The sequence below is a fragment of the Colobus angolensis genome, unplaced genomic scaffold (assembly GCF_000951035.1).
Source record: "Colobus angolensis palliatus isolate OR3802 unplaced genomic scaffold, Cang.pa_1.0 Scaffold258, whole genome shotgun sequence".
NCBI lineage: Eukaryota > Metazoa > Chordata > Mammalia > Primates > Cercopithecidae > Colobus > Colobus angolensis.
The window spans coordinates 26,267-40,026 of NW_012115799.1; the positions used below are offsets into that span (position 1 = coordinate 26,267).

At 45.4% G+C, this 13,760-nt stretch overlaps 1 protein-coding gene across 4 annotated transcripts in view; it reads right to left on the reverse strand.

The window, feature by feature from the left end:
- The window catches only part of LRR1 (leucine rich repeat protein 1), a 20,083-nt gene extending 14,975 nt beyond the window's left edge, over positions 1-5,108 (reverse strand). For 2 of the 4 annotated variants that reach the window (XM_011947059.1, XM_011947057.1), the window contains exons 1-2: positions 4,104-5,108; positions 2,449-2,547 (exon numbers count right to left, since the gene is read on the reverse strand). In XM_011947059.1, the coding sequence (XP_011802449.1) occupies positions 2,449-2,547; positions 4,104-4,286 (282 nt within the window). In that variant the 5' untranslated portion in view covers positions 4,287-5,108. Of the gene's footprint in view, positions 1-2,448; positions 2,548-4,094 lie in introns of all 4 variants that reach the window. The other 2 variants (XM_011947060.1, XM_011947058.1) reach the window with 1 other exon arrangement.
- Positions 5,109-13,760: the final 8,652 nt, after the last annotated feature.

The following is a 13,760-nucleotide window of genomic DNA, read 5'->3' on the forward strand; positions in this document are numbered from 1 at the left end:
AAAAAAAAAAAAAAAAAGTAAGGTTGAACGAGACATTGTTTCCACCCACCGGGAAGGGAAAGAGGAAAAGGGGAGAGAGCAAAAAAAAAAACCCCACTAGTTTTAAAATTCTAATGATTTATATATTTTTGTTTGAGAAAGGGTCTTGCTCTGTCACCCATGCTGGAGTACAGTGGCACAATCATAATTCACCAAAGACTTGAACTTTTTTTTGAGACAGGGTCTCCCTCTATCAACCAGGATGGAGTGCAGTGACTGCAATCACAGTTCACTGCAGCCTTGACCTTCCAGGCTCAGGTGACCCTCCACCTTAGCCACCCAAGTAGCTGAGATTACAGGTGTACACCACCGTGCCCGACTAATTTTTTTGTAGAGATGGGGTTTCACCATGTCACCCAGGCTGATCTTGAACACTTGGATTCAAGCAATCCATCCACGTAGGGCTCCCAAAGTGCTGGGATCATATACATGAGCCACCGTGTCTGGCCTCCAGCTTCTAACTTGTGGGATTAAGTGATCCTCCTGCCTCGGCCTCCCAGGTGTGAGCCACTGCACCCAACCAATTTATGGTATTTTTGTTTTGTTTTGTTTGAGACAGGGTCTGACTCTGTCGCCCAGGTTAGAGTGCAGTGGTGCAATCTTGGCACACTGTAACCTGCACCTCCAAGGGTCAAGTGATCCTCGCACCTCTGGCTCCCAAGTAGCTGGGATTACAGATACGAAAACCATGCCTGGCTTTTTTTTCTTTTTTTTTTTGTGGAAATAGGGTTTCACTATGTTGCCCAGGCTGGACTTGAACTCCTGAGGTCAAGTGATCCACCAGTCTTGGCCTTCCAAAGTGCTGGGATTAGAGGTGTGAGCTATGGTACCCAGCCTCAGTTTATGTTTTCATAAGAATGACTACAGTCCAGGCAAGGTGGCTCATGCCTATAATCCCAGCACTTCGGGTGGCTGAGGTGGGCGGATCACGAGGTCAGGAGTTTGAAACCAGCTGGGCCAACATGGTGAAACCCATCTCTACTAAAGATACAAAAAGTTAGCTGGGCATAGTGGCACGTGCCTGTAATCCCAGCTACTCGGAGGCTGGGGCAGGAGAATCGCTTGAACCCAGGAGGCGAAGGTTGCAGTGAGCCGAGATCGCACCATTGCATTCCAGCCTGGATGACAAGGAGAGATAGTCTCTCTGTCTCAAACAAACAAACAAAAAAAAGTGATTACAGTAGGGGCCAGGCATGGTGGCTCACACTTGTAATCCCAGCCCTTTGGGAGGCTGAGGCAGGTGGACTGCCTGAGCTCAGTTCAAGATCAGCCTGGGCAATGTAGTGAAACCCCATCTCTACTAAAAATACAAAAATTCACCAGGAGTGGTGGCACCCATCTGTGGGTTGCAGTGAGCCAAGCTCTTCCCACTGCACTTCAACGTGGGTGACAGAGTGAGACTCCATCTCAAAAAAAAAAAAAGAAAAAAGAATGATTATAGTAAATAAAATACAAGACAGTTCTAATTGAATATTTTCCTCTTTTATTATACCAAACTTAAGGTTTGTAACCTGTGGTTTAGCTGGCCAAATATGCAGTTGCCTTATGGCATTCCAGTCCAAGAATACCCTAGGGCTCCATCTTTGGCACAGAAGCAAACCCAGTTTTCTTCCCATCCTGGGAATCTTACTGAGGCAGACTTTGCCCTTTTAGAAGGCACACAAGCATATTTGGGAAGCTACCTCTTGTGCCATTGCCTCTTCAAACCAACCTGCAAGAGTCTGTCCCTATTCAGCTATATGGAATATCAGAATGTGCAAACAGCCTTCTTTAAAGAAAATACATGCCAGGCCAGGCACAGTAGCTCATGCCTGTAATCCCAGCACTTTGGAAGGCCAAGGTGGGTGGATCGCCTGAGGTCAGAAGTTCAAAACCAGCCTGGTCAACATGGTGAAACCCTGTCTCTACTAAAGATACAAAAAAAAAAAAAAATCAGCCAGGCATGGTGGCAGATGTCTGTAATCCCAGCTATTCAGGAGGCTGAGGCAGGAGAATCACTTGAACCCAGGAGGCAGAGGTTGCAGTGAGCCAAAATCGTGCCATTGCACTCCAGCCTGGGAAGCAAGAGTGAAACTCCGTCTCAAAGAAAAAAAAAAGAAAGAAAAAAGAAAAAGAAAGAAAGAAAATACCTGCCAGGCCAAGCATCGCTTGAGGCCAGAAGTTCGAGGCCAGCCTGGGCAACATCATATCAAGACTCTTGTCTCTACAAAAAGTTATTTAAAAAAATTAGCTGGGAGTGGTGAGGTACATCTGTAGTCCCAGATATTTAGGAGGCTCGCTTGAGCCTAGGTGTTCGAGGCTGCAGTGAGCTATGACTGTGCCAATGTACTTCAGCTTGGGTGACAGAACAAAATTCTGTTTCTAGAAAATACAGCCAAACATTAACCATTAATGTTTTTAATACCATACCTTACTTAGACAGATATCCACAGGAGGCTCCTTTAACCGAACAGTGGCCTTCCCCTCATCTACAAATTTGGTGAAGAATTGCTCAATGTTCTCCCATAGCTGCATAAAACCAGTGGGAAAAAAGAACAAAACTAACTATTGTTACTCAGTAACATTTATTACAACTAGAATGTGCCAGTCACTTTGCCAGACTTTGGTATGGCTTTTAGTCCTTGAGTCTGAGTGTTTTCATAGTTTTAAGTTTTAAAGCTTTTTATCACGCCACTGCACTCCAGGCTGGGCAACAGAATGAGACTCCTTCTCAAACAAACAAACAAACAAACAGTTGTTTTGTTTGTTTTTATTGAGATGGAGTCTCACTCACTCTGGCCCAGGCTGGAGTGAAGTGGTGCCATCTTCGCTCACTGCAACCTCCGCTTCCCAGGTTCAAGCAATTCTCCTGACTCAGCCTCCCTAGTAGCTCGGATTACAGGTGCATGCCACCATGCCCGGTTAATTTTTGTATTTTTAATAGAAACAGGGTTTCATCATGTTGGCCAGGCTGGTCTAGAACTCTTGGCTTCAAGTGATCCGCCTGCCTGGGCCTCCCAAAGTGCTGGGATTACAGGCATGAGCCACGGCGCCTGGCCAAGTTGTAAAGTTTTTTTTTTTTTTTTTTTTTTTTTAGCAGCTGGGAAGTTATACTCCCCATCTAGCTGGTAGTGGATGTTACTGCTCTGTCTGTCCAGTAACTCTCCTTTGAGAACAGGATCACAATGTTTTGAGAGAATGCTCCTCCTCTCCCATTCCAACTATGTAACTGTAGGTAGAGTTGCCAATAGTAGTTACTTGCCTTCATAACCAGTCCATTAGCCTGGGGTGGGCACACCTCCCAGCAGATTATATACAAACTCCATGAGAGCAGGAATCTTGTCTCCTTTGCTATTCTATCCTGAGTGCAAGAACGGTGACTGACACATAATGGATGCTCAAAAAAATGACTATCATCTATATAAATGGAATATTTAAAATTTGAAAAAATTAATGATTGCTGTTGCATCTGCTTTACATTTCAACAACTATTGAGTCACAACCCACTATGTACCAGGTACTCTAATAGGGGCTTGGGACATAGCAATGAATAAGACTGACAGGGTAACTACACTTAGAGTTGACAATCTAATGAGAGCGTTATTAAACAAGTACTTATAACAAATATCAAGACAAGGCAAGTGCAGGATGCTATGACCTGCTTTTTTAAGCTAAGGAAAATACTGTGGGAGAAAGAATTCACTGAACAGAAGTGCAGTTATTTTACTGCTCCCCAGTTGGACAGCGGCTTCATTTGCAGTTGTTTCACGCAAAATTTCAGAAGCTTGAAACAGGCGGGACTGCCATCCACTACTAAATAGCAACACTGTAAATTCAAAGTCGTAAAAGTGGGGAGGAAAAACAGCGAAAAGGTGCACTCTCAAAAGCTTTCTTCTTTCGGGTCCGTAGGAAGACGCACAGGACCCTGGGGTCGGGTTGGTGGTAGGTCTCAGGGATGGGACTTCAGGAACCCCCAAGGCGGGCTCTCGCCTAGGGAGCAAGCGGGCGCATGAGGACCGAGGGTGGCCCGCGTGTCGGCTTCCGAGAAGAACGCGAGGCTGACAGGGCCTGCCCACTTCACGCACCTCATAGCGGGTCCCGCGCTTGTCCTTCAGGGTGGAGATGAGCAGGAAGGCTCGGGCCGACGGCTGACTCCTGGAAGTCTGCTGACAGAGGCTCAACACGGCTCGGACGCCCTTGCCCCGGTTCCTAAGCCCCAAGGCGGGCAAGTGCCGGCTGATCACCTCCACCTCACAGTGTAGCTTCATCTCGCCCAGAGGCCACAACCAGGCCACCTGGCTTTGAAACTTCCTCCTTCCCGCCACCCAGCGCCGCCACCGGGGTCCTCACGCACGCGGGCTGCCCGCGGATCCGCCTGCCTGTTGGACTTGTCCGCGACTCGGGCTGTCTTAGTACCGTGGCTCTATGAAGCCCGCGGGAAACGGCTTTCCTTCTCCCTTAGCAGCGCCGGGTCCTCGCCGTGGCTGCGTACCGGGACTGACCACCTGAGATCCGGGCTCGCGCCCCCGGAAACCGGCAATCGGCTGGGGCGCAACGTCTTCCCCCCCACCCCCGCGAGCGCGCAGCTGGCAGGGGTGGTTGTGTCTGTTTGGGGCGGATTCTGAGGGTTTCAGCTGCTGACGCTTTACGCATTGCCGGCGCACGTCGGGCTGCTGTTTCCCAAGGGAAGGCAGATGTACCTCTGCGTTACAGGGAAAGGGATTTAGAACTGTCCGCGTGACCCCGCAAGCCAGCTAGGGCGCATTTCCTGGCGCGGACGGGCCGCTGGTGGTTTTGGTAGCTACTCTCCGGAGGCAAACCTGGCACGTCGGAGGGGGGCTTTATATGGCTGTATTTGACTTGTTAATTCCTGCTGAACAAATAATTTTCCATGGCGAGTAGGGTGGATGGAGTGTGACTGGCTTAACTGCACGTGAGACGTGGAAAGACCATCCAGACCGCACAAGGCCTTCGTACTCTTGATTTTCTTGATTGATTGAACTAGGGCGGGGCCCGGCTGGGGAGTGGGAAGGGCCTGGGGAGCAAGTGTTAAGGAGGCTTTCACTGTCGGGGTAGTAGTCTTGCCTCCTTAAAATGTGTGCTCTAGGCGCCTCCCTCGCCTTAACCTAGTCCTAGCCGTATATTAAACATTTTATTTTGTTTGAGTTACACTTCCGTAATGGTAAAATGACGTTCAGAAATACCGATTTTTCAATACAACTGTGACAAAATGTGACTTATTCTCAAATGAGCGTCCCTATTTACATGTTGAACCTGAGGTGTCGGTTAATTCCTCATTCTTTAAGACGTAATCGTTCCTGAAAAATAGTGATTAAAATAAAATTATGGCCGGGGGCGGTGGCTCACGCTTGTAATCCCAGCACTTTGGGGGGCTGAGGCAGGCAGGTCGCTTGAGCCCAGGAGTTCAAGACCAGCTTGGGTAACATGACAAAACCCCGTCTCTACGAAAAAATACAAAAAAATTAGCCGGGCATTGTGGCGCGTCTGTAGTTCCAGCTACTCGGGAGGATCACTTGAGCCCGGGGAGGTCGACAGACTGCGGTGAGCCATAATCACGCACTGGCACTCCAGCCTGAGTGACACAGTGAGACCCCGTCTCGACTCAAAAAAAAAAAAATTACTTCCCCTCCATTTAGTATTCTTACATGTACATCTAGTAGAGCATTAAAACGCTACTCAGCATTTAGCAAAACTTAACTTTATGGCTAAAGAGAAAACGGACACTACAATTTTCAGACTATTAGACTTTACAGGAGTTACCTGCTTTTGTTCTTTGAGAAGGTAATAATATAGAAAAAATAAAACACCAGCCTAAATTATTACAAGTACATTAAATGGACTCTGAACTTCCAGGTACAGTTGGGAACTAGGAAAACTAAAAACTTATAATTTTCATTAGAGTAGAAATGTTCTGCCAGGTGGGGTGGCTCACGCCTGTAAGCCCAACAATTTGGGAGGCCCGAGGCAGGAGGAGCGCTTAGCCCAGGAGTTCGAGATTAGCCTGGGCAATAGTGAGACCTCGTCTCCACGAAATATTTAAATTAAAAAATGAGCTAGGCCGGGCGCGGTGGCTCACGCCTGTAAGCCCAACAATTTGGGAGGCACGGCGTGGTGGCGCGTGCGTGTAGTCCCAGCTACTCGGGAAGCTGAGGCAGGAGAATCACTTGAACCCAGGACGCGGAAGTTGCAGTGAGCCGAGATCGTGCCACTGCACTCCAGCCTGGGCGACAGAGCAAGACTCTCAAGAAAAAAAAAGAAGAAAGAAAAAAAATTAGTTGGGCGGGGCGGCGCGCCCTGTAGTCCCAGCTTGAGCCTGGGAGGCGGAAGTTGCCCTGAGCGGGAACTGCTCTCCAGCCTGGGCGACAGAGCGAGACCTTGTCTCAAAAAAAAAAAAAAGCTTCAATCTCAATCCTTTATTTGGTGTTACTTAGGCTTGGGTTGTTGAAGCATGGATTCAGTAATTAAATAAATAGGTGAAAGTTACATAACAGTTCAACGGTGATTTTAGAGTGAAACAGTGGTATATACTGCCGAAAACGTGTCTTCCTGTCAGTCTCAAAAAAGAGGTAGTTTCAAAACTACCTCTTTCTTAAACATGTATCAGTTTTTGATATCTCATTTCCCTTTCCACATCCTCCCCTTTGTCCACCCAAATTTAATGGTTTAAATACTTGGATCTGACATTTCTAGAGTACACCTAAAGTTTTTGGTCTTAGTGGATTGCTTGTGAAGGAAAGAGCCCTTTGAACTTTACCACCATACAAATAAAATCTGCTCTTTGGTCTCTACCCTTAATTACCTCGAGTTAGTTTCCCTTGTAGACAGACTTAAAATGGAAATACATAAGGAGTTTAAAATAATTGGGCTACAAGTTTTTGACAAGAGAAATAAGAGATAAAACATTTAGATTTGTTTTTCTTCTATAAAATTAGTTCATCTTCTACCTGGCCTACAAACTACAGTCTTTTCTCTCGGTTTTGTTCATACTAATTAATATTATCAAATTCCAGTTCAGTTTCCGCTAAACCTTCTTTAGCATCTTGACCTTCCTTTTTGCAAGCTCCGATTGCACTTTTCGTTTATTTCCCTGGCTTTCTGGCACATACTAGGCATTCAACAGATAATGGATTCCCTTGGATTGAATCCCCTCCACTCCCCTCCCCTCCCTTGACCTCCCGTTCCTCTGTTTCCCAGGCTGGAGTGCAGTGGCAAGATCTCAGCTCACTGCAACCTCACTCTCCCAGGCTCAAGCGATTCTCCTGCCTCATCCTCCCGAGTAGCTGGGACTACATGTGCCCGTCACCACGCCTGGTTAGTTTTTGTGTTTTTAGTAGAGACGGGGTTTCACCATGTTGGCCAGGCTGGTCTCGAACTCCTGACCTCTGGTGATCTACCCTCCTCAGCCTCCCAAAGAGCTGGGATTACAGGTGTGAGCCACTGCGCCCTGCTGATAATGGATTTCTTGAACTTTTCATTTGTAGTCATAGTGAACTTTGCTCACATTGTAGCTCACTAGATTTGAGCTAGTAAAATCACAGTCACATCAGAATTTTTTTTTAAGTTTAGTTTTGGAGACAGGGTTTCACCCAGGCTGGAGTACAGTGGCAACATTCATAACTCACTGCAACCTCAAACTTCTGGGCTCAAGCCATCCTCCTGCCCTAGCCTCCCAAGTAGCTGAGACTACAGGTGCATGCCACCATGGCCAAATGTGTGTGGTTTTCTTTCTTTTTTTTTTTTTTTTCACTTTTTGCTAGAGATGGGGGTTCTTGTTACGTTGCCTAGTCTGGTCTTGACCTCCTGGCCTCAAGCTGTCCTCCTGCCTCAGCCTCCCAAAGCACTCGGATTACAGGTATGAGCCACCATGCCCCACCCACATCAGATTCTTAAAGAACTAGGTCACAAGCTATGGACAATATAGACTTGCTTGCCCTAGCACATTTGATCCAGATGTTGGAGTTAGTTTTTTTTTTTGTTTTTTTGTTTTTTTTAGTGGTAAACATCATCTAAGACTCAGTACAGCTAAATAGTTAACAAATATGAACCTAAACATCAGACCTCTTTCAATATCAAGGAAAAAAAAGACTGGAGAAAAATGTCTCCAAATATGTTGAATTTATTCAGAAATGAGAAGAGAATATTAGAATTCAGGATGCATGAAATGGCAAGCCAAAAGTATGTCCAGTGAGGGAAGGGTAAAAGGAAGCTTTTATTGGCAAAAAGGGCAAGTTCAAATAAAGCTGCTTGGAAACAGAAGCAAGAGTTCTGTTCAATGAACAGAGTTCATTGGTTCCAGAGGCTCAGAGCCAGAGTTGTCATCGTTTCATTAGTGGAGATGCTGTTACTGGGCAAGTGTTCTTTTGAGAGCATCTTATCTAAATTACTGCAGTCCTAAAGAATGATAAGCTTTGTCATAGAAACATATGTATATGTCTGAAACCTGCCGACTGTGCAAAGGACATGTGTGAAGGATGTGAACTGATCTCTTGTGGAGCTTTTAGAAAGTCTTCAGACATAGTTCTTATCTTAGACGTACAAACATGAGCCCCTTCCTTTGTGCCTTTCTGGCCCTATTTTGTTTGGTTCTGACAAAAGTAATTTCATCCTGGTATCTGCAACTTTTACTCCTCTCAGTGCTGCCTTTCTTCAGTGACACTTTGATTATGTCTTATGGATTGCGTTTCCACGATTATTTACTAATGAATGACCACCTTTCCATTCTTAGCACTGCTGTATCAATTCAGAGCTGCATTACTTTGCTACAGAGCTGTTGCAAAATTTACAAAGTCTTCTTGCTTCAATACATTTATTCATTCATTTAACACAGGATTTTTTTTTTTTTTGAGACAGGTTCACACCCTGTCCCCCAGGCTCTGAAAGTTCTGGAAAACCTTTGAAAAATTTTAAGAAGGATAAAATTCAGACCTGATCAGGAAAGGTTCTTGTGGTCAGTAAAAAGATGATTTTGGAGGTAGAGCAAGCCTGAAAGCAGATGTATCAGGAGGCTGTTGTAATAATCCACCATCCATACTGCAGCCAAATTAAATTTGTAAAGGGATATCCTACCATAGAATCCTCAAGTTTTAGAGCTGAAATGTTGATTACAGATGTTATACTTCAATTCTCTCATTTCGCACAAGAGGGAATGGAATTAAGAGTAAAGGTACACTATTTGACCCTGACCTCATAGATAGTCAATGTTAGACTAAAGAGGTCTAGAACTCAGGTGTCAGATGCTGTATTTAATTTCTCCCAAAAACCCTCATGGATTTCCACTCTTCACAATTTAATTAAATACAAAGATTTGTCTCTTGCCCAAAGGCTTGTCTCTTGCTCCCTTTGGAATCCAGGTTATATTTAATATTACTTAGCAGGACAAATTGCCCCAGGACAGCCTCTGGTTTTTCAGTTCCCACTTGGCACCTGCCCCCAGTATACCCCTGTCTTGTGAGCTCACCTCTGCATTTTAAAAGGTTTTTTTTTGTTGTTTGTTTTGTTTTGAGACAGAGCCTTGCTCTGTCGCCCAGGCTGGAATGCAATGGCGCGATCTCAGCTCACTACAACCTCCACTTCCCAGGTTCAAGTGATTCTCCTGCCTCAGCCTCCCGAGTAGCTGTGATTACACCATGCCTGGCTAATTTTTGTATTTTTCGTACAGATGGGGTTTCACCACGTTAGGCTGGTCTCAAACTCCTAACCTCAGGTGATCCACCCACTTCGGCCTCCCAAAGTGCTGGGATTACAGGCCTGAGTCACTGCGCCCAGTCAAAATGTCATATTTTATCCAGCACATTTGGGAGTTGATGGTAAGAGGAATTTTATTCTGTTCAAAATATTGCTATATGATTACTTATTTAATGCTTATCTTCACCTCTAGATGATATGCTTCCTGGCTTCTGAGTCACTACTATTATATGCAAAGCCTAGCATAGTGTTTATATGCAGTCAGTACTCAATGCATATTTGTAGAAAGAATAAAAAAATACTGCTTTTCATTTATTCATTTAGCAAATATTTGTGAAAGCATGCATTGTGCTAGAATACAGCAGTCTTACATGCTTGTGTTGGGATAAGTAGCCATTTGGGAGGGGAAAAGAAGCTGAATTTCTCCCTCATTCCTGGGGAACAGTGACATAAATTTTAGGTGGTTTCAAGATTTAAAATAAAAACTTTAAAAATATCACAGGAAAACACATGTAACCTTTAAATAATTTTGATGCAAGACCTAAAGGCAGTAGTGTGACAAGTTAATACATTTAATACATAGACTTTTGTCCAGGCACAGTGTCTCACGCCTGTAATCCCAGCACTTTGGGAGGCTGAGGCGGGTGGATCACCTGAGGTCGGGAGTTTAAGACCGGCCGGACCAACCTAGAGAAACCCTGTCTCTATTGAAAATACAAAATTAGCTGGGGTGGTGGCACATGCCTGTAATTCCAGCTACTCGGGAGGCTGAGGCAGGAGAATCGCTTGAACCCGGGAGACAGAGGTTGCGGTGAGGTAAGATCACGCCTTTGCACTTCAGCTGGGCAACAAGAACGAAACTCCATCTCAAAAAAAAAAAAAAAAAAAAACAAAGACTTTAAAACTTTTTGCTTGGTGCTGGTATGAGTGCAGTGGAGTTTACAACTAAACCAGTTACAGATTTATTTGTTCCTTCTCCACTCCTACTGCTTCACTTGACTAGCCTAAAAAAAAAACAACTTGTTGCATGGAAAAATATACTATAAACAAATTTAAAAAATAAATAATCTCGGATGGTGGCAAAGAAAATAACTTTGCATCTTAGCTGAAGTCAAAGGTGTATTTCCTTATACATAAGTATTTATAAATATATAAACTCTAGATTACCAATGGATTAAAAAATTGGGCTGTGGACTCAAAAAAGTTCCCAGATAAAGATATATGTCTGGCTTATAAACATAGGAAATTATGCTCTGTCTCATCAAAAAATCAAACTGAATCTTGCTAAATGGACTTCAAAAAATCAAATTGGGGTGAGGCGCGGTGGCTCACGCCTGCAATCCCAGCACTTTGGGAGGCCGAGGCAGGCAGATCATGAGGTCAGGATATCGAGACCATCCTGGCTAACACAGTGAAACCCCGTCTCTACTAAAAATACACAAAATTAGCCGGGCGTGTTGGTGGGCACCTGTAATCTCAGCTACTCAGGAGGCTGAAGTAGGAGAATCATTTGAACCCGGGAGGCAGAGGTTGCAATGAGCCGAGATCATGCCACTGCACTCCAGCCGGGCAAAAACAACAAAACTCCATCTCAAAAAAAAAAAAAAAAAAAAAAATCAGATTGGGCCAGGTGTAGCACCTCATGCCTATAATCCCAGAACTTTGGGAGGCTGAGGCGGGTGGATTACCTGAGGTGAGGAGTTTGAGACCAGCCTGGCCAACATGGTGAAAACCCGTGATTACTAAAAATACAAAAATTAGCTGGGTGTGGTGACTTGTGCCTGTAATCTCAGCTACTTGGGAGGCTGAGGCAGGAGAATCACTTGAGCCAGGAGGCAGAGGTTGTCCTGAGCTGAGATTGGAGATTGCATTGCACCATTGCCCTCCAGCCTGGGCAACAGAGTGAGACTGTCAAAGAAACAAAAACAAAAACGAAACAAAACAAAAAAACCTCTAAAAACTGCTAACTTGTTGGTTTGGACAGGGAGACTGGGAAAATAGGGGTCTAGGGTTGGAGAAAGACTTACTTTTAACAATATATTTAATGTATGCATGTATTATGTACTTTTTTTCCTTTTTTGAGTCCCCTTTCCTGAAGTATGTATGTTTTACTTTAAAATATAATATGTACAGTTAATTAAAATTTAGTATTTGCTAAAATAGATATGGGCAAACACATAACACTATTGAACAACTGAGCTTGGTTAATAATTATTAATAAAGACCTAATTCTGGGTGGGCGTGGTGGCTGACTCCTGTAATCCCAGCACTTTGGGAGGTCGAGGGGGGAAGATCACTAGAGGCCAGAAGTTCGAGACCAGCCTGACCAACGTGGCAAAACCCCGTCTTTAATAAAAACACAAAAATTAGCCGGGAGTGGTAGCGCACGCCTGTGATCCCAGCTACCCAGGAGACTGAGGCAGGAGAATCACTAATGCCCGGGAGGTGGAGGTTGCAGTGAGCCTAGATGGTGCCACTGCACTCCAGCCTGGGTGACAGAGTAAGACTCAAAAAGAAAAGAAAAAAAAAGACCTAATTCTAACCCGAGCATGACACTGAAGTGTGCATATTGTAATAACCAAACATGCAAAACATGTATTTTAGACTCTGTCTCTGGTAAAACAGGTTTTGTAAAGTTTAGAGGAAAAGTATGATTGATTCTATTCCTAAAGAATCTATTGTGTTTTTTTTGTTTTTTTTTTTTTGGGACGGAGTCTTGCTCTGTCGCCCAGGCTGGAGTGCAGTGGCCCGATCTCGGCTCACTGCAAGCTCCGCCTCCCGGGTTTACGCCATTCTCCTGCCTCAGCCTCCCGAGTAGCTGGGACTACAGGCGCCCGCCGCCTCGCCCGGCTAGTTTTTTTGTATTTTTTAGTAGAGACGGGGTTTCACCGTGTTAGCCAGGATGGTCTCGATCTCCTGACCTCGTGATCCGCCCGCCTCGGCCTCCCAAAGTGCTGGGATTACAGGCGTGAGCCACCACGCCCGGCCAGGTTTTTTCTTTCTTTTTTTTTTTTTTTTTTTTTTTTTGAGACGGAGTCTCGCTCTGTGGCCCCGGCTGGAGTGCAGTGGCCGGATCTCAGCTCACTGCAAGCTCCGCCTCCCGGGTTTACGCCATTCTCCTGCCTCAGCCTCCCGAGTAGCTGGGACTACAGGCGCCCGCCGCCTCGCCCGGCTAGTTTTTTTGTATTTTTTAGTAGAGACGGGGTTTCACCGTGTTAGCCAGGATGGTCTCGATCTCCTGACCTCGTGATCTGCCCGCCTCGGCCTCCCAAAGTGCTGGGATTACAGGCGTGAGCCACCATGCCCAGCCTCCTAAAGGTTCTGAAATTGAAAGTAACTCAAGAACGATGCAGGGTTTTTTGTTTTTTGTTTTTTTTTTGAGATGGAGTCTCACTCTGTTGCCCACACCAGAGTGCAGTGGTGCAATCTCGGCTCACTGCAACCTCTGCCTCCTGGGTTGACGCCATTCTCCTGCCTCAGCTTCCCGAGTAGCTGGGACTATATGTGCTCGCCACTACGTCTGGCTAATTTTTGTATTCTTTAGTAGAGACGGGGTTTCACTGTGTTAGCCAGGATGATCTCGATCTCCTGCCTCGTGATGCGCCTGCCTCGGCCTCCTAAATTGCTGGGATTACAGGCGTGAGCCACCATGCCCAGCCTCCTAAAGGTTCTGAAATTGAAAGTAACTCAAGAACGATGCAGGGTTTTTTGTTTTTTGTTTTTTTTTTGAGATGGAGTCTCACTCTGTTGCCCACATCAGAGTGCAGTGGTGCAATCTTGGCTCACTGCAACCTCTGTCTCCTGGGTTTAAGCAATTCTCCTACCTCAGCCTCCAGAGTAGCTGGGACTACAGGCAACGGCCACCATGCCTGGCTAATTTTTGTATTTTTTTTGTGGAGACTGGGTTTCACTATATTGACCAGGCTGGTCTCGAACTCCTGATCTTGTGATCTGCCTGCCTCAGCCTCCCAAAGTGCTGGGATTACAGGCGTGAGCCACCACGCCCGGCCAGGTTTTTTCTTTCTTTTTTTTTTTTT